This window comes from Callorhinus ursinus, unplaced genomic scaffold (assembly GCF_003265705.2).
Source record: "Callorhinus ursinus isolate GAN/ISIS: 27379988/994484 unplaced genomic scaffold, GSC_fseal_2.0 scaffold2, whole genome shotgun sequence".
Lineage (NCBI taxonomy): Eukaryota > Metazoa > Chordata > Mammalia > Carnivora > Otariidae > Callorhinus > Callorhinus ursinus.
This window is the reverse complement of record NW_027397064.1, coordinates 32,338,709-32,357,944: the sequence shown is the minus strand read 5'-3', so window position 1 is coordinate 32,357,944 and position 19,236 is coordinate 32,338,709. Positions and strand designations below refer to the sequence as shown.

Below are 19,236 nucleotides of genomic sequence, written 5' to 3'. Positions count from 1 at the left end.
TTTATCATTTTTATAGCAATAACACAATACCCACTTTTCCTGTAAAAACTAAAAAGAACTAGTGTGTCAGTGTCATAGGAAGGCTAAATCGGAATCTTTGGCTTGTTGCTTAGTTTTATCATGTTTTCCACTGGCAGCATTTGCAGCTATTTATGGATGCATTTAAAATAAGCCCCACATCCATTTAAGAAACAAAACAGATGAACATAGGGAAAGGGAAGGAAAAATAAAATAAGATAAAAAAAGAGACAGAGAGGCAAACTTGAGACTTTTTTGTTTTCATTTATTTATTTGACAGAGAGAGAGCACAAGCTCGCTTATGAGTTCCTGAGGGGGCGTGGCGGCAGAGGGAGAGGGAGAAGGAGGCTCCCCACAGAGCAGGGGGAGCCTGATGTGGGACTTGATCCCAGGACCCCGAGATCTTGACCCAAACCAAAGGCAGTCTCTTAAACAACTGAGCCACCCAGGCGCCTCAAGAGACTCTTAACTATAGAGAACAAACTGAGGGTTGTTGGAGGGGAGGTGGGTGGGGGGATGGGCTAAATAGGTGATGGGCATTAAGGAGGGCACTTGTTGGGATGAGCACTGGGTGTCATATGTAAGTGATGAATCACTAAATTCTACTCCTGCAACCAATACTACACTATATGTTAACTAACTTGAATTTAAACAAAAACTTGGAAAAAAAATTAAGTGACAAAATAAACTAATAAAAAATAGACCCGCATCAAATGATCAAATATCTTCTTAAAAACCTCACAACTGCTAAGTCTCCTCTGTAGTCTTCTTAATTTGTGACTAAAAATAAAGAAAAGACAGTGATTTAGCTTAGTACTAGCTAAAGAAATAAAAATATTTGAAAAAAAATTTTTAAGTTGTTAAATTATGTGCTTTAGAAACAGTAGTACCATCTCAGAGACATTTTAGTTGGTTTCTAGTCTCCTCTGCTTCCTTTCTTCCTTCAGACAGAGAATACTTTTTTTTTTTACATTTTACAGTCTTTAATTAAGCACATAAAACTGTACTATTTAATATATTTCTCCATGAACTTTTTGTGAAATTCAGATCGCAGCATATCATTTACAAATCTTTTGTCTTTCTTCTGATCATCTACACCTTTTGCACAGTTCTTGAAAACAACATCATCATCCCACCTTCTTTTAACTTTGAAGTTGGCCTGAGGCTGGGATGGGCCAGTGAGATTAAGGAGAGGGTTTCCACTCAAAATGTTTTCCATACGTATTCTTTCTTCTTCAGCTTTCTGTTCTTGTTCCTTCCTGGCCTGCTCTTCAGCTCTTTCTTTTTTAATTTTTTCTAGTTATGCAAGAAGAGCTGCAGTATCATCATCATCACTCTCCTCTTCAAAATCTTCATCTTCATCTTCTTCATCTGTTAGAGGATCATCTGCATCAAGGTTGGCAGCAGGAATCTGGTCTAACCGAGGCTTCTTTGACACTGACGAGGAGGTTGTATGTTCTTGTGTTGGATGATCTCTATTTTTTTCTCTTGCAGCAGCTCGCTCTCTCTCTTCCAGCTCTCTCCTGAAGTCACGGTTGCAAACCTCTTCAGGGGCATCCTGAGTAGTTTGTCTATATTTTATCTTTGTATGAGAAGGTAGGTCTCTACTTGAATACTGCTTTGAGAGTTGGCTCAAATCACCTTCTCCTTTTCCTCTCCCACCTCTCGCAGGTTCAAAAGTTGGCCTAGCTGCTGTTGTCATCTTTTATGCTCCCAGAAACCTCTGCCGAGAATGCTCTTTCTTAACCAACAAGTTTCCCTTTGTTTTGATTTATACCACTGGCCTGAATAACCTCAAAGTACCACACACAACATGCCTATGACTCAAAGCAGTAAGAATAGAAGCAGAGCTTTGGCACTTGGACCCCTAACATGTGTTTACTTAAGTGATGAATTTTTGAGAAGTTCATTTTCTAAGCTGACACGCATTTTTAAATATAAAGAAGTAGATAAGTTCTCCTGGAAAGGTCACAAAACCATGGGAAATGGGGCTGCTGTAAATTCAGTCATCACCTGTGGGCCTCACACCATAGGCATGCCCTCCATTACCCTCTTAAATGTTCTTTTCTGAGACGTCTTTTATACTCATCTCTGTACCCCCATCTGTTCTCCATCTCTCTTACTTTTATTCCTCACATCAATAAATCCACATAATCTATAGCTAGCTTTTTCTCCAAACTCTGAGAATTAAGTATAAGCATAACCTCAATCATGTACTTGCACACTCGTTAATGTGAGCATAAATTAGCAATCCTCTTAGAAGAACTAGGTGGCTGGAAGACAGAAGGGGGAGAGAAACTTATTTTTCATCATATACCTTTCAATTTGTCTACCATATGTATATGTCCACCCAGTGAAAAAACAATGAAATATATGTTACTTAAGTCTCTACTCCTGACTTCTCTAAACTTTGCTCTACCAGTTATCTCTATCCACTAGCCACACCCTCTTCCTTGGCCTATTATAATGCTCAAAATCTTCCACTTGATTAAAAACAGGTAAAATTAAAATTTAAAAATCTCCCTTCCTCAAAATTCTGGGTTCCCCTCTAGCTATTGCCCTCTGTCCTCAGTCAAGCTTCTTCAGAGTATTTACTTTCCCTTTTCCTCAACTTTTATTCATACTTCAATCCTACTACAATCTGATTTTTCCTGAACCGACCTTCCCGTCAGTCACCAACAGGGCCTGTTAACCAATCCAATGGTACCTTCTTAGCTGTTATTTTAAGTATCTCTGGTTCAATACTGTTGACTACTCCCTACTTCAACCTTCCTACGGTTCTCCTGAAGCCTACATCTTTCAATGAATGCACTTTCTCAAATCCCTTCATTGGATCACCCAGCTCCCTTCCCTTGATCCTTAAATGTTGGTATTTCCTAAAGTTCCAACTGTGACTGTGTTCTTTATTACTGCTGTTTTTCATTTACCTTTGTGCAACACTACCACAGATTAAACTACCTCTTTACTGTTAATAACTCCCAGTCTGGCTCTTCGGACCAGACTTCTTCCAATATCCAAATTTCTCACAGGCTGATTGTAATTCTTGAATTGATCCACTAAACAGCAGATACCTCCTTTCTTTCACCTTCCACATCCAATCCATTACCAATCCTGTATAGTCTAATACCTCAAATTTACCAATTTCTCTTCATCCCCTCTTCTATCATCCCAATTCTACCCATCATTATCTTAGTCTACAAACCAACCTCTTAACAGGCCTCCATGCTCAATTTCTTGGTTTCTCTCTTCTCTGTAAGACAAGAAAAATGTTTTAAAAGCTAAACTCCTTAAAAAAAAAAACCTAGAATAAAATCTACACATCTGGTGTAGTCTAGCCCCTACTTCTCTTTCTTCATCTTGCACCACTCTCCTTGCTCAGTCAGCCAAAGAGACACAGCCTTGTGTCAGGCTTGTTTACTTCCTCATCACACTCTCTCCTATCTCTGGATCTTTGTAACTGTTCACTGTACCTGGAATATTCTTCCCTCTTGTTCTTTATATGGTAACTACTTCTCACCCTTCTAATCTCAGCTGAAAAGTTATCCTCAGGGAGAAGTTACCAGTCCACCTGATCTAAAGTAGCCTCCCCTGACATCTTTATTTTCTAACTCAGCATCTAAATTGTTTCTTTCACAACATATATTACAACTTACTTCCAGGAAGGAAGGGGAAGTGCCTACCTTCTCCCTTTCTTCTTCCTTGCTGATCAGAATGAGAGTATAATGGCAGGAGCTTAAGCAACTCATTACATATTTGTTGTTAAATGAACTATTAACTGAACTGGTGGCTGAATTCTTTCACCATTAATGCATATATCAACTCTACTGTAACACAAAATAGTGTAACACTCTTAAATTAGACCCTATTTTATTTGAGCTATTCCTTCTTTATTGTCAGAAAGCTTTCTAAAGAGAAAAAACTTGAAGTTTGGCAAATACTGACAGAGGTATATGGATAAGCTTCAAAGACCTCAATGATCTTTACAACATGAATTAGTTACACCTCTATAACACGAGCATGCTCATTTTCTAGCACAAATAAATCATAATATAGCGTGGTTAAACCGGATATCCCCAAGGTTATGTGAGTCAGTAGCATAGCTAGGAACATTACATATTAAGAAGGCTGTTACATAAGAAATTTCAATAAAATGACCTGAGTTAACAACTGGTCAATCAGCTGCTTATTGGACAGTTTTCAATAAATGCCTCTTGAATTAAACTGAAAGACTGGAAAGAGATTTAAAAAAAAGTAGTATACAACAGCATACAACAGTATACAATCTGGCCTAAGGGAGGTTAAAGATCTAAGAAACCTAAGATCTATTAGGGACAGCTGTAATGAGTTCTATGATCTAGATTAAACCTAGATTTAATGGTCTAGGATATCTAAGAGAAGAAGATAACACCACCAGATAATAAATATTTAATGAGTATTAAATTATACAGTCAGGTGGAGGGAAAGTTCTTTTCTAGCTGAAGTGGTCTGGTTTCACATAGGAGTAAGATTTAAGTGGGTTCCTCAAGGATGGAAAGATTTGGATAGTGAGAAGAGGCGTATCCAGTAGGTAAAGAACAAAGAAAAAAAAGAAGCGCCAGAGCCAACAGCAGACAGAGCCAGTTTGGCAGCAGTATACGGACCAATTTAAGTGGAGATGATTACTGGGAAAGTACTTGGAGCTTTGAATTTGACAAGTTCAGATTAAGAAGTCTGAACTTGATCCCACAGGAAACAAGTTTCTAAATGGAAAGTGACATCTGAGGGGCACCTGGCTAACTCAGTCAGGAGAGCATGCAACTCTTAATCTCAGGGTTGTAGTTCAAGCCCCAAGTTAGGTGCTTCTACTCTAAGCAGTAGAGATTACTTAAAAATAAATTTTTTTAAAAAGTGACATTTGAGAAATAAAACTGGAGTCAGAATACAGGATAAATTTCAACAATGTAAAGATTAGAGACAAAATAATTTAAAATTATCACATTATGCCTGGATAATTGTAATAAAGGCATAAAAGAGTTGAAAGGAAACAAGAGGGATCTGTGAGACAGTGAAGACAGGACTTGTTAACTCACAAGTTGGGACTAGATGAGCTTTATCCTCTCCTAAAAGATAATTACATCTGGCATATACCTCAATCATTTGACTTCAAACCTCACAATTTTTGTTGCCCCTCAATCCCTAAGACCTCTCTTTCCCAGACATTTGTTGTCCCCATGACCCCCAAACTAGATTCTCCAACCACACAATATATCCCAGCCAAAACAAAGGATTGTATTTACTAGCTCCTTAAAAACACCAGGAAATTCCCAATCCTATAACTTTGTTCATGTGATTTCTTCTACCTTTAATTTCTCTCCCTCCTTCTACATATTCGAAGTGTCGCCATTCTTCACACCCCTGTTCAAGTACCACTTTTTCCCAATGCTAGATTTCCCAGAAGCCCCAACTTGAAGTAAGATTACTTCCCAATACTCTCCCTTTTCTCTAAAACATTTTTTAACCATATAATTATTCCTTATCTCCTCTGATAAACTATATACTCCCTACAGCATACATACCCAATTTATTTTTGTATTACTTCCTCCTCCTTTCATAGGTAGTTGAAGATCTTGATAAATAATATATGGCAACATATAGTATAATGGCTAGGAGCATAGACTCTGAAGACAGACTACTTGAGTTTGAATCTAACACTGCCATTAGCTATGCGACCATGGGCAAGTTACTTAACCTCTCTGTGCTTCGATACGTTTATGTAAAAATGGAAATAGTAATAGTAGATATTTCATGAGGTTGTCAAAGGACTTGGCTTAGAACAGTGTAAGCACCATAAAAGTGTCTGTTGGTGGGAAAATACTGAATATTCTGTGATAGTTGAGTAAAGCTTTATTTATTCATGGAAAGCAAAATGTCAAAAGTAAAGCCAGTTTCTAGGTACTAAGAGGTACATACAAATTCTTCCTAAATCCTCCATGTTTGCCCTAAGGGTTAGCTGTGCCCTTTAAAATCTCCCTTATGTTAATAGTTCTGTTTTAGTTTGACATTTCAATATTCTGAGAAAATATTTAGTATAGCTTCCACCTAATTGATCTTCTTGCTTCCGTTTTATCTAGTCTTTCTAAAATCAATATTCAATGTTTTTCCTCTGCTAGAAACCCTCTCCATGCCATCCCCCAAGTTCAGCTCCTTAGCGTTTCATACAAAATTGTCCTAATATGGCTCCAGCCTAATCTCCAGCTTCATCTCTCAATGCTTCTTACCATGAAACCTAATCACCTGGCATACCTCAAAGGCTTTTTGTATGTCATTCCTTTTGCTAGAACATCCCTGAATTAGTTTGCTAGGACTGCCATAACAAAATAGCACAGATGCCATAACAAAATACCACAGACTGAGTAGCTTAAATGAGAGAAATGTATTTCCTCACAGTTCTGGAGGCTAGAAATCAAATCTCAAATAGTTGGCAGGCTTGGTTTCTCCTAGGGCTTGCAGATGCCCACCTTCTCAATGTGTTCTCACATATTTTTTTTCCTCTGTGCACACATCCTTGGTGTCTCTTTTTGTTTCTAAAGTTCTTTTTATAAGGACACAAGTCAGAATGAATTATGACCCACCCTAAATGCCCCATTTAAGTCGATCACCTCCTCAAAGGCCCCATCTCCAAATACAGTCACACTCTGAAGTTACAGGGATTAGGACTTTAACACACAAATTTTGGTGGGGCAAAATTCAGCCCCCAAAAATCCCTTTTCCTTTTCTTTGCCCAGGCTAATTCCCGTTTGTTTTTCTAAGACTGGACCAAGCCTTCTCACCCTACAGGCAGAGTTCACTACCCTTTGAACCTCTGTATGCTGCATTCTGTATACTGCTATCCTATTAATACACTGTAACAATTGTGTCTTTCCCTCTTCAGACTGTGTTTCTTAAAAGCAGGGGCTAAATCCCTAGCACTTAGCACAGTCTCTGGCCTATCAAAGGTATTTAATAAAGATTTGATTATTAAGGGAAAGTAGAAGAAAGAAGAAGGGCTTTGAAGAAAGGCAAGAGTGGGTTCAAATCTTGGTTCAACCATTTACTTATCTTGTAGCTTTGGGTAGTCACCAAATGCTGAACTTACATTCTATTTAAGGTAGTTGTACTGATAAATGATCTAATTGTAATAAAAACACCCAGTTGTGGGGTTGGTTCACAGTAGGTGCTCAGTAAATGTTAAAGATTCTGGGCTTGCCTGGGTTTGACACCCAGTTCCACCACTTTAGTAGATGAATGACCTTGGGTATGTTAACTTACCCTCTGCTTCAGTTGCCTATCTACCAAAACACCTCCTAGTGCTATTGTGAGGATAATATAGGTAAAATGTTAAGATAGGTATCTAACACATAGTAAGTATTACATAAATGTTTCCTATTACTACATGAACACTGCAGGTCTGAGCAAATATGACTGGAAGCCATGAATAATTTAGTCCCTTTATTTACTAAGTCATTTAAAATGTATTACCTTAATGCCTCAGATTTCTTAACAACTAAACAAGATGGCAACTAAAGAGGTTCAAAAACTTACAGATAATATAAAGAGCTCAAAATAATCATGAAATAATATATTACTATCTGTCTCCATTCCTTATATTGGTGTTTAACATATTTTGGATATTGATGTAAAATTTTTAAGAAACTAGTTTTTCTACTCTTTGTGACTACTGATGTTAACCATGATTTCCAGTTTCCAGTGGAAAAATAATACTCTTTGGCTCATATTTTCAATTGTAGAATCACTAAACCTTGGAACTAGAAAGGACCTTTGAGATGAAAATCCAATCCTATCATGCCTTACACACGTAAACTGTGGTGGATTTGGAATGGGCTTTTGGGGTCGAAATGAGCAGCTCTGTCGGGGTACAGGAATGGCAAGCAAAGAGAACACTTTGTTCAGAAGTACTAGAGCAGGGGTTCAGAACTTCTTCTAGATATTCAAGGTGTATAAGGAACCAGTATTAGGAAATAATGCTGGAAAATAGTTTTGAATCATCCAAACTTTAAGGTAATTTCTGATGTAGGTACAACTTACCCGACCTGTAACTTTGACGCAAGGCAGATCTAGGTTTGAATCTCCACTTGTAACGTAAACAAACCCTTTGAGCCTCAGATTAGCACAACAGGGTTATTATAGTGATTGAGTGAACGTATGTAGAGCTCATGACTGGTGTGCCTGGCTGATTAGAAGTACAGCTGACTTGAACAGGCATTTGAACTGTAAGGGTCCACTTATACACAGATTTTTTTCAATACAGTACAGTAAATGTATTTTCTTTTCCTTATAATTTTCTTGACTTTTTCTTTTTTCTAGCTTACTTTATTGTAAGAATACAGCATGTAATACATATAACACAAAATATGTTAGTCAACGGTTTATGTTATCAATAAGGTTTCTGGTCAAACAGGCTATTAGTACAGTTTCTAGAGTGTCAAAAATTATACACGGATTTTCAACTGTACAGGAGGGTGGGTGCCCCTAACCACCCCCCCCGTTGTTCAAGGGTCACATGTACTCAAATGTTTGTTCTTTCTTATGACTCCTTCAACATATGAATAAAAAACTGTAAAGTAACAAAACACTGTCTTTCATACATGTGACTGCTGAATGTCTGAGACTTGTTGAACATTAATTTTAAAAATAGAAAGCTGGAAAAGCTGCTGAGATGTTAAAGTGTCTTCATCCCTGCCCTTTCTCACCACCAAATGTCCTTCACAGTTTGTTCTGAAGTGTCATGTCAACGCTATTAACGTGCTATTTGGAGATCACTGTAACTCAGACTTCCAATTCTACAGCAAAGGTATGAAGGTCAGGACAAATTTTCCCGAAATATATTTTTTTAAAAACTGGAAGAGTACATGTCATTTTATTTCTGTGGTCTATTCTAGCTTAATGAATTTCCAGTGAAAAGTTACTGCTTCGGGATTTTCTTTCTTTCTTTCTTTTCTGGCTCAGAAACTGCAGGTTTTAATATAAGCTTCGTGAGCAACGAGCTGAGTTCACCATTATTATTATGACCCAGAACTCTTTTAAGTGTTTGGGAGATTATCTTTACGCTGTTACTAAAAAGGACATCTGCCAACATCTATTATTTACGCTTGAAACTAAGTTAACCGTTTCTTTTAAAGCATATGTGGTATCTGGCTCAAAATCAATCACAAGAAAAGCCTAATTCAGCACAGAAAGAGCTCTTTGCAATATCCTCTCCTTTCGCTGACATCACATATGGTGACCGAGGCTAAAGGTTTAACGTCCAGACACTAAAGCCGCTCATCGCTCAAGGATGGGGTTCCAGGTGGATGCTCTCCGGCAGAGAATGAGATACTGCAATCCTCAGAGGCGCAGCTGGGATGAACCCACAGACCAGAGCCCGGCGCCTATCACTTCGCACCCACACTTGGGAAACAAACCACTTCCCACCGCGGGGCGGGGACCCGACGAAGACCCGGGCCTGCGATACCCAGCCTCCGGCTCTGATGTCCGCGCGTGACCTCCGAGGACCGGGAGGAGCGCGGGGCGGGGAGGCTCCTCCGCCTTCAGGAGAAGTTGGCCAGGGCAAATTCGAGTCACGCGCGGGAATGTTACTCACAGGCATGGCCCGACGTCCTCTGTCCTCCGCCCGCGCTCCCTCAGGGAATAGGATCTAAAGCGATGTCAGCCTGAGAGCTGCAGCCGAAGCGGCCGGCGCTGCCAGTAACCGCCCGGGCGTGGCAGGGACGTGCGGGCGACTTCACAACATCATCACTCGGCGACTTCGGTTTTGCAGCGAGGCCGGCTGTCTAGCAGCCCCACACATTGGAGAAGAGCGGAGACCCACTCTCCCAGCAGCCTCCACGGCGCCAGCGCGCGACCTGCCGGGAATTGTGGTTTCCTGTCCGCCCGCCCCCTCACCCTTCGGAGCTGTTGCGCGTTTGTCCCGCCCCCAAGCTAGAAGGCCCCGCCCCCTAGCAGCCTGGCCCTGGGGCGGGAGGCGGGGCCGCGACCCTGGGGCGAATCCACTCCGGGCGGACTGCCTGGGGCTGGGGCAGAGTTCCAGGCCCACAGCCCCAGTCCGGGTCGCGCCGCCTTGCTGCGCCCCGCGGCCCGCGCTGGGAGCGGGTCTTGTGCGCTCGAGGTGCCCCACGGCGGGCTGGGCTCCTGGGGCCCATAGGCCCCGCGCCGTTGGCCGCCTGAGGAGAGCCGCTGGTCGTGGTCGACGCCAGGGTAATGAGGGGAGGACGGGCCGGGGAGGGGGAGGTGGAGGGCTGGGTCGGGGACTTGAGGGAGCGCGGCTTGTACCGCGCACGCCTCGGGAAGCCCGAGGCTAGAACTCGCCCCCTTACCTCGAACCCAAGCCCGGGCAGCCGGCGGAGCGGTGGCTGGAGTCCGGCGTGGCGTGGCGTGGCGTGGCGTGGCGAGCGGTCGCTGAGCCCCGGGCCGCCCCGTGGCGGAGGCACCTGCATTCGGCGGAGGCACCTGCATTCAGCGTAGGCGGTGGTTGCCAGGTGCGCTGGGCGCTCCTTCCCGAAGTGCTCTCTTCCCCCACCTCTCTCTCACCTTTGGCAGCGCTCCCGAGCCTGGAGGAGTTTCCGAACAGAAGACACCCTCTGGCCGAGGTTCTGGGTACCACCTTCGGCGAGTTCGCTATCGCGATCCCCCAAAGCAGGACTCGGAAATAACCTCTTACAAAATTAAATGCTCCAGCTTCGTTTTGTTCTCAGTATTTAAATTCAGCGTCGTGTTTTTCCTCGTGGCTTTGTTGTGTCGAATACCTTTTTCCTCAGAACTTGGCCAGGATTTTGAGACACAGCGTCTGCCTAGCACAGAGTCCGTCCGGCGCACAGTAGGCACTCAGGGAATATTTTTTGAAAGCATGAGTCACGATACTAAGTTTGGAAAATCTTACGGAGTTGTGCGTCGCTATAATTTTTAAGATTTTATGGCTTCTCAAGATCTCTTTGAAAATTACAGTAATTTTAAGGCTCAGCAGAGTTAAGTCGTTTTTTGTTTTTTGGGTTTTTTTTGCATTCCCTCTAACAATAGCCTCTGTTGGATGCCTAAATTAACTCAAAATCCGAGTTCTGTAAATAAATGCGCCCTATGATTTTCACAGAAATTAACCTTTGATATTAAAGCCTTTGGACGAACCATTCTGTAATGGAGCAAATTTATTTATAAAGCTTTACCCTAATTAGCTTGTTAGACACAAATGCAAGGGACCACACTGATGTACTTGTAATATATTTAAAAATATAGGTCTGTAGTATGATTTAAGAAGGATTTATATTCGTATCTAGTGAAAGAGCATGCAGGAGAAAATTATGACCGCGAATCTATCCCTCCCACCCCACCACCATCTTTACCAGGCGCAGCTGCTGCCTTGATCGCAAAATGTCTTGTAAAATCATCTCTTAATCGTCTGGCATAACTAAAGCAGAAATCTGTGGGATTAAATCAGCCCCGTGGGACAACTTCTTTCGTACTATCAAGTCTCATAAATCGGTCAGTTTCTTCTGAGTTTTTCTGAAATATAGATAATGGAATGGAATTTAAAGTTTTTTCTTGTTACTTAAGAACTTGCTGATATGAGGTGGAAAAAGAAAAACAAAATCCTGATAGCCAGAAAACTGCGTTAATCACGACATCCCTAATCCTTCTGTCTGTGGGAATGTAAACTGCCTTGTCTGCCCTGATCATCAGTGAGTGTCCCCAGTGCCTGACCATGGTAGCCATTCATTAAACACATGTGGAATGAATACTTGGCTGCTTCAGATTAACAGTGTAATGATTTTCTACAGGTGTATGGTTTCTTCGTTTATTTAGACATTTCCTTAGATTAGATTAGGGGAGGTGAGAACTTTACTGGATCAAAAGGTGTGAGTATTTTCATGGTCATTGAAACATTGCCAACTTGCTTTCCAAATGAGCCTTACCTTTTTGAGCTGCCACCAGTAATATTTGAGTGTACCTTTCAGAGCATCCACTCAAGTTCTTATATTGGTACAGTGTTTGGTAGTTATGAGCCCTTTCAGATGAAGTATCTCATTTGATCTCAATCATCCTGGAAGGTGGGCAGGGCAGGTATTGCTTTCCCCCTTTTGTAATACAGCAAGTGACATGGCACTGCCTTAAACTGATGATAATGAATGGCAGGTGACAAAATAATCATACCTTTTCAGGTTTTTCTTCCTCCTGTTCTCTACTTTCGGTTTGTAGTGAATATCCTGAATAAATCCATATCTTTCCTTAGTAAAATTGGATACTGCTCTATAATATCTATTGTTTACACAGTCTTCCCTTTCTCTTTCATTTTGCTTAGATATTTATCTTGATTAAACTTGGGGATTTCATTAAAATAACCACAATTAAAAAAAGAGATGATATTGGTTAGGTATAACAAACACCCAACACTAGAAAGTTTAGAACATTGCCACCCTTTCTGTTAGGAAAAATCTGGAAAGTTTTGGTGGTGCCTTTGTAGTTCCTTGAATCTGAAGAAGTTGCTATTTTAAACTTCTGAATCTGTTGCAGCGTCTTCATAAACTATTGAGATTAATACTCTACTAATGAAAGTGGACAGGAATTATTTGTATAATCTTCATATCTTTCATACTTGTCAAATTCTAGGAAGAATAGAATTGAGAACTAAGAATCATAAGGTAAATATTCAGCCTCAAAATATTATTTTTATGTGGAACTGAAAAGAAATTTCTCTTTTTTAAAAACACATGACAAGGAGGGGCACCTGGGTGGGTCAGTGGGTTAAGCGTCTGCCTTCTGCCCAGGTCATGATCCTGGGATCGAGGCCAAGTCTGGCTCCCTGCTGGGGGTGGGGTGGGGTGTCTGCTTCTCCCTCTCCCTCTACCCCTCCCCCAAGTCGTGCTCACTTGCTCTATCTCAAATAAATAAAATCTTAAAAAAAAATGGCAACAAGAAAATGTTATTCCTAGTGTGTTACTAATCCAGAGACTTTCCCAAATTTGCTAGTCATGGACCCCAAATGATTTAATAGGTAATTAATGCAATCAGGGAGGTTTGGAACCTTCAACATTTCCTTATAACTGGAATCATTGGAAATTATTGGGATATATTTGTAAATGGGTCCAACATTGATTTTCTATATTGGTTTCACATTTGCTTAAGTTTCTTTAAAAAAAGTACAGAAAAGATAGGGAAGGAGAGATGCAGGTATATTGGCCTTTGGAAATACTCAGAATTTTCCTTCAACTTAACTCTGCCTTTCTGTTGTGACGTCAGATCCCAAATTGTGTTCTGTAAACAGAAATGCTCTGTAAAGACACTTTTTAGAAATGTCTCTAGTCCTTGCATCAAAGAATAACTGCCTAAATATCATATGGGTTTATAGCAACTAGTTCAGGGAACTTTTATGTAAATCTAAATTATTTTGCTTTTGTTTTTTATAATAGGATATTTCTTCATCTTGAAGATAAAGCAAAAATCTTTTTTGGAGTAGATGGATTTTTGACACTCTGTGAACTAAAACGATTCAATGTCTCTCTTGGTAAGTTTGTGTTAACATAGATTTAATTTCGGGGCACCTGGGTGTCACAGTCTGTTAAACCTCTGACTCCTGGTTTCAGCTCAGGTCATAATCTCAGGGTCATGAGATTGAGCTACAGGTCAGGCTCCATGCTCTGCGAGGAGTTGGCTTGGGAATCTCTGCGCCCTCCTTCTCTCCCTGTGCGCTTTGTCTCTCTCTCTCAATCTCTCTCAAAGAAGTAAGGGGCGCCCAGGTGGCTCAGTTGGTTAAGTGTCTGCCTTCAGGTCAGGTTATGATCTCAGGGTCCTGGGATCGAGTCCCAGATCGGGCTCCCTGCTCAGTGGGGAGTCTGCTTCTCCCTCCCATTCTCCCTCTGTGCTCTCTCTCTATTTCTCAAATAAATAAATAAAATCTATAAAATGAAATAACATAAGTCTGTAAAAAAAAAAAAAAGCATAGGTCTAATTTTGTGCCATCAGAGTAGTTAAATGTTAGTGCAGAGCCATAATTGAAGGCATATTCTGATGGGATATTGTTATGCTGAGATGTTATTTTGACCTGAATGGCTTCAGAAAGAAATGAGTTAAATTCTCATTGAGTTTTTGTTGCTTTAAAAAAAGAGCTTCTCCTTTACTTTTCTAATATATTCATTATTCTTTTCCTTTGTCCCATACCCACTTGTTTTCATACATTTACTGTACTTATATATGCCTATCCCATCTAGTTATCTATGCCTCATCCTTAAATCTTTCAAAAATCCCTTTTATAAATTTCCACTAGACCAAAGGCAAGCAAAATGATATTAAAAATAAGCCTCTTAACAAGACAAAAAATATTTGGATCAATGTATAATATATGTATAGAGTCTAACTTGTTTTTTGTTTATATTAGATCCATGGTATCTAGATTGAAAACCAGAAATCATATGGTAAAAAATATTCAACCTACAGAAAATATTATTTAGATCAAGTAGTTTCAAGTCTTTCATCATATCTTGTATAGAACATAATACAATATCTGACTTTATTAAAGTAATGATCTTTTAAAAAGTGATGGGTGCATTTGATGATTTGCAGTTTATAAATACTTTCATATATTATATCTCTTCCAGTCTTCAAAATTGTAAGTGATCGCAGGGCAGGTGGTTTAATCCTTATTTTGAGTTTGGCCCAAGATGGCAAAGAATTGCCAGGGCTCAAACTCATATCTGCCAAGCCAGTCCATCATTTGCCAAGTCTGAGAGGCAGAACTATGCAGTAAGAAAATACAGAATGCATTTGTTGGATTTATTGTATGATTTGTTTGGTATATGGAAAATACAGAATGCACTCACTTTATTTTTAAAGTAAGGTTTTTCTACTTGAAAGGGGAGCTTTAGGGGCACCTGGCTGGCTCAGTCAGGAGAGCATGTGACTCTTAATCTCGGGGTTGTAAGTTCAAGCCCCATGTTGGGTGTAGACATTACATAAAAATAAAACCTTAAAAAAAAGGTGAGGAGCTTTATCTCTGTGGGAAGTTGTTACGAAATACCTCATTTTCTAACGCAGAGATGAACAAACATTTTCTATAAAGGGTCAGATAGTATTTGTGTGCTCTATGGTCCCTGTAACAAATTACTCTTCTGTTGTGTGTGAAAGCAGTCATAGACAATATGTAAACGAATAAAAATGAATGTGTTAGTGTTCAAGTAAAACCTTATTCACTAAAACAGGTGGTGGGTCAGACTGACTTGTGGACTGTAGAGTTTGTGGACCCCTGTTCTAAAGGATTACTTAAGATTAACAATTTTACATCAGTTTGTAAATTGGATGAGATGTAAAAGGGCATTTGATAGATGAAGATCCTAAGATTTAGAGGGCTGTGTGGATTCCCAGAGCTTCTGAATTTTGGAAAAAGAATATTTATTCTATTATTCTATAATTATGGGTTTTGTGAAAAATAATAGAATTTAATAATGGGTGAAATAAGTTTATTCAGTTTGCTAATAATTTTACTTTTAAATATATTCTTCCTGTAATGATGAAAGATTTGGAATTCTTTGAATATTTTCTTAAATGAGATATTTGTACAACTGAGATAAAGTTGATGTTTATACTTATGAAGGATTCCTCCCCATTCAAGTTTTACCCTCTGTTGGAGAGTTAAGAAATGGTGTTTTCAAAGGAGCAGCATAAGTAAAATATTTTCCTTTAGATTCTCTTTTAGGTATAACTGCTTTTCATTTGGCTATTATGGTAGTGGATTAAAAAAATACATTAAAAATATTTTGGGGCAGCTTCTGGATGTTTTGAAATCATTTGTGCTGCCTAAAAGACCTTAATGTGTGCATTTTTCATAAGCTGTTATTCACCAGCATCTAATTGATTCAATGTGGATATAAAAAATGTTTTGAAGGATAAGCTATGAGTGTTTTATGATTTTATAACTTGGGCAGCTAATGAACATGCTAACATTTTTTAGGAGAGGTCAGCAAAAACATTTTGCCTTATAACATTGGCTGGTTTTAGCTGTCTTCACATTAGTGATCACTTTCTTGAACTGTGAAAATTATAAAGATAATGAAATGGAGGTCTACCATATTTTATAAAGTGTTTTATTTCTATAAACCAAAAACATGGATCAATACTCTTATTTTGAGAATAAATTAGGGTCAATATAAGTTTTTAAAAAATTTATTTATTTATTTGAGAGAGAGAGAGAGAGAGAGAGAGAGAGAGAGAGTGTGTGTGTGTGTGTGTGTGTGTGTGTGTGTGTGTGTGTACACAGAGGGGGGAGGGGCAGAGGGAGAAAGAGCCCTAAGCAGACTGTGAGCTGAGTTGCAAGGCTCAGTCCCACAGACGCTGAGACCACAACCTGAGCCGAAACCTGAGTTGGATGCTCAACGACTGCACCACCCTGGCGTCTCTAAAAATATGCCCAATATGTCTTAAATTAACTTTTCTTCCATCAAAAAAAAAAGCGATGGACATTTTTCAGAAAGACTTTTTTATGTGTTTGAATATGTTTTGATGACTGTATTAGAGGTCCCCCCAAGACCACCTCCAGGTTTGATGATTTGCTAGGACTTGCAAAACTTAGTCATGTAGTCATAACTAAGATTTCTCATAGCCAAAGAACACAAAGCAAAATCAGCAAGGGAAAAGGGTATATGGAGTAAAGTTCAGAGGAAACCAGGTTCAAACTTCCAAGAATTCTCTCCCAGTGGAGTCACATAGGATGTGCTTAATTCTCCCAGGGTGATGACAACATCTGTAAATATTGCCTACCAATGAAGCTCATTAGAGGCTCATTCTCAGGGTTTTTTATGGGGATTGGTCATGTAGGTACCTTCTGCTAGCAGGTAACAAATTTCAGACTTCCAGGAAAAAAGCAGTAATTCAGCAGAAACTATATCGTTTACACAATTTAGGCACATGATCTGTTCTTATCAGGAAGGGTGAGAATCCTCCCCAAATCCAAGTTCCCAGATACCGGCCAAGAGTCAACTTTGCAAGCAAGCCTTTTCTAAGTGTAGCAGTTTTAGGCCTGCTATGTTAACTCTTCTGTACAATACCATTGTACCGAATGATTCAGAGTGAATGTTACAGAATATAGGTAAATATCAAGTACAGTATGTAAGTGACCTAACTGATGGTTATTTTCAACCACCATGAGGAACAGTGATAAGTATCTTCAAAAACTTTTCAGTGTCCATTTTATTCACTCTAGACAAACCATTAGAAACTTTGCAAAGGAAATGATTCTATAGCTATCGTGACATTGTTAGCTTCTGTTCTTCAGGGGCAAGTTTTACATAAGACAGGAGATTTAGATAAAATTATAGTGATAAGATTGATAAGGTATACAAACTGCAGGAATTCATCTTAAAATAATCAGTAATTTAGGCTGAAAAAATGACAGTGAGAAATTCTGGCATTATTTTAAATGAAAGGAAGTGTGATTACTTTTAAGTGACTACAAAGTGTTAGGTAGATATGGGTGAGCTTATCTTGAAGACTCATTTGATATTAGTACTTTACTGTTCATACACAAATAAATGTTCATGAGATGCTTCAAAAAATTTATTACAAAAGTCTCTTTCATACAATTTGTTTATACTTTCAACACACCTTTTCTTCCTAAGTAGAATAAGGTCAGCTTTGCCCCACATGATAAATCACATGGCGGTATTACATTTCTTTATTGGCAGTATGTGATAATAGGACCATGGGTTAAAATGTAGGAAAATGTAAATTGTGATAATGGAACTAAGTCTCCTACCTTTTTTTCTAAAGATTTTATTTATTTGAGAGAGAGAGGGAGTGAGAGAGAGAGCAAGATCCTGGGATCATGAGCTGAGCCAAAGGCAGACGCTTAATCGACTGAGCCACCCAGGCACCCCAAGACTCCTACTTTTAATTTGCTTTCCAGTTGAAGTAAGATGTTTATCACCTTAAGAAACAAAATTGGTTCCAGATACACTCATTGTGTAATTTAATGTGGATAAACATGGTTCCTACATTTAGGAAACAAAGAATCTGAGGATTAAAATAAAATTGTTTATAATGAGTACAGCAGAATAATCTTTAGCTAAATATTCAAAACAAAACTGCAAAGATGATGAAAGGGTTAAAAATTAACACCAGCAGTGAAAGTGAATTGATATTATGACTTCCAGAGGATAGGATAAGGATCAGAGATAGCACCAAGTAAATTCTACCAGATATGAAGTTTGTCTTCTTCATACCCAGCTGCTTCTCCTTTCTTTCCCATACTGAGAACCTCCATGCTATGAATCCTGCCAATTCCATGGTTCTGCAGGCTGCCCTTTCTCTGTTCCTCACCACAGTCACCAGACCTTTGTATCCACATACTTATCTTGTGACTTATTTTTTAACTTAATGCATTTCTGAATTCCCAGGATTGTTTCTGCACTTCACGAACCCAAGTTGAATCACTCAGACCTGAAAAACAGTCTGAAACCAGTATCCATCAACACTTGGTAAGAAAATGGTTAAGTACAATTAATATTCCTCCTCTGCTTTCTGTAGTATCATAGTACAGAATGTAATTCCTGGTTCTTCCATATCTCTTTTTCTTTACAGTATCTTTTACTGTTTCTTTTTCCTCTATTTCTGTTATTCTCCAGAAGTCTACAGTTGACCTCTTCTGCCTAAATAGGCACTCCCCTAAGCAGCACCTGTTCCTAGGTTTCAGTTGCTCAAATATCAGACTGTCCTGTAGCTACCTCAGGTTTTCCTTCAGGTCATGAGGGGACTCTGGCATCAAGCAGGACTGGTGATTCTCAGATTTTTACCTATAACCCCACACTCTTTCCTGGGCACCGGAAGTGTCTATAGAATGCCTCCAATTAGACTTTTCAAAGGCATTTCTATGCAGTTTGAGTAAAACCTTAATCTGTCAAACTTCTCTGACCCCTTGTATTCTTTTCTTTGGCTAATGAAAACCCATCTACTAAGTCACCCTAAATAGAAACTTTGAAGTTATCCTGACAGTTGCCTCTACCCCCCCATATCTAGTTATACACCAAGTCTTTTGTCTCTGTCTCTGAAATGCCATTGGGTGCATACCTCCTTCACCTCATCACCGCTACTACCCAGATCTCATCATTTCTTGCCTGGACAATTGCAGGTAGACACATTGCCTCTGGTTTCCTAGGTAAACGTCCTCTCACACTCAGATCAGAATTCAACCTTGTTACCAGTACA

General features: G+C 39.5%; 1 protein-coding gene and 1 pseudogene across 3 annotated transcripts in view; one reads left to right on the top strand and one right to left on the bottom strand.

The window, feature by feature from the left end:
- Positions 1-262: 262 nt before the first annotated feature.
- Positions 263-9,907, bottom strand: LOC112840226 (spliceosome-associated protein CWC15 homolog pseudogene; annotated as a pseudogene).
- Positions 9,908-10,023: 116 nt separating this feature from the next.
- Positions 10,024-19,236, top strand: part of STRADB (STE20 related adaptor beta) — a 36,414-nt gene continuing 27,201 nt past the window's right edge. Inside the window, exons 1-3 of one of the 3 annotated variants that reach the window (XM_025893383.2) lie at positions 10,024-10,251; positions 13,455-13,549; positions 18,429-18,509. In XM_025893383.2, coding sequence (XP_025749168.1) covers positions 13,538-13,549; positions 18,429-18,509 — 93 coding nt within the window. In that variant the 5' untranslated portion in view covers positions 10,024-10,251; positions 13,455-13,537. Of the gene's footprint in view, positions 10,252-11,413; positions 11,530-13,454; positions 13,550-18,428; positions 18,510-19,236 lie in introns of those variants that run through there. The other 2 variants (XM_025893372.2, XM_025893378.2) reach the window with 2 other exon arrangements.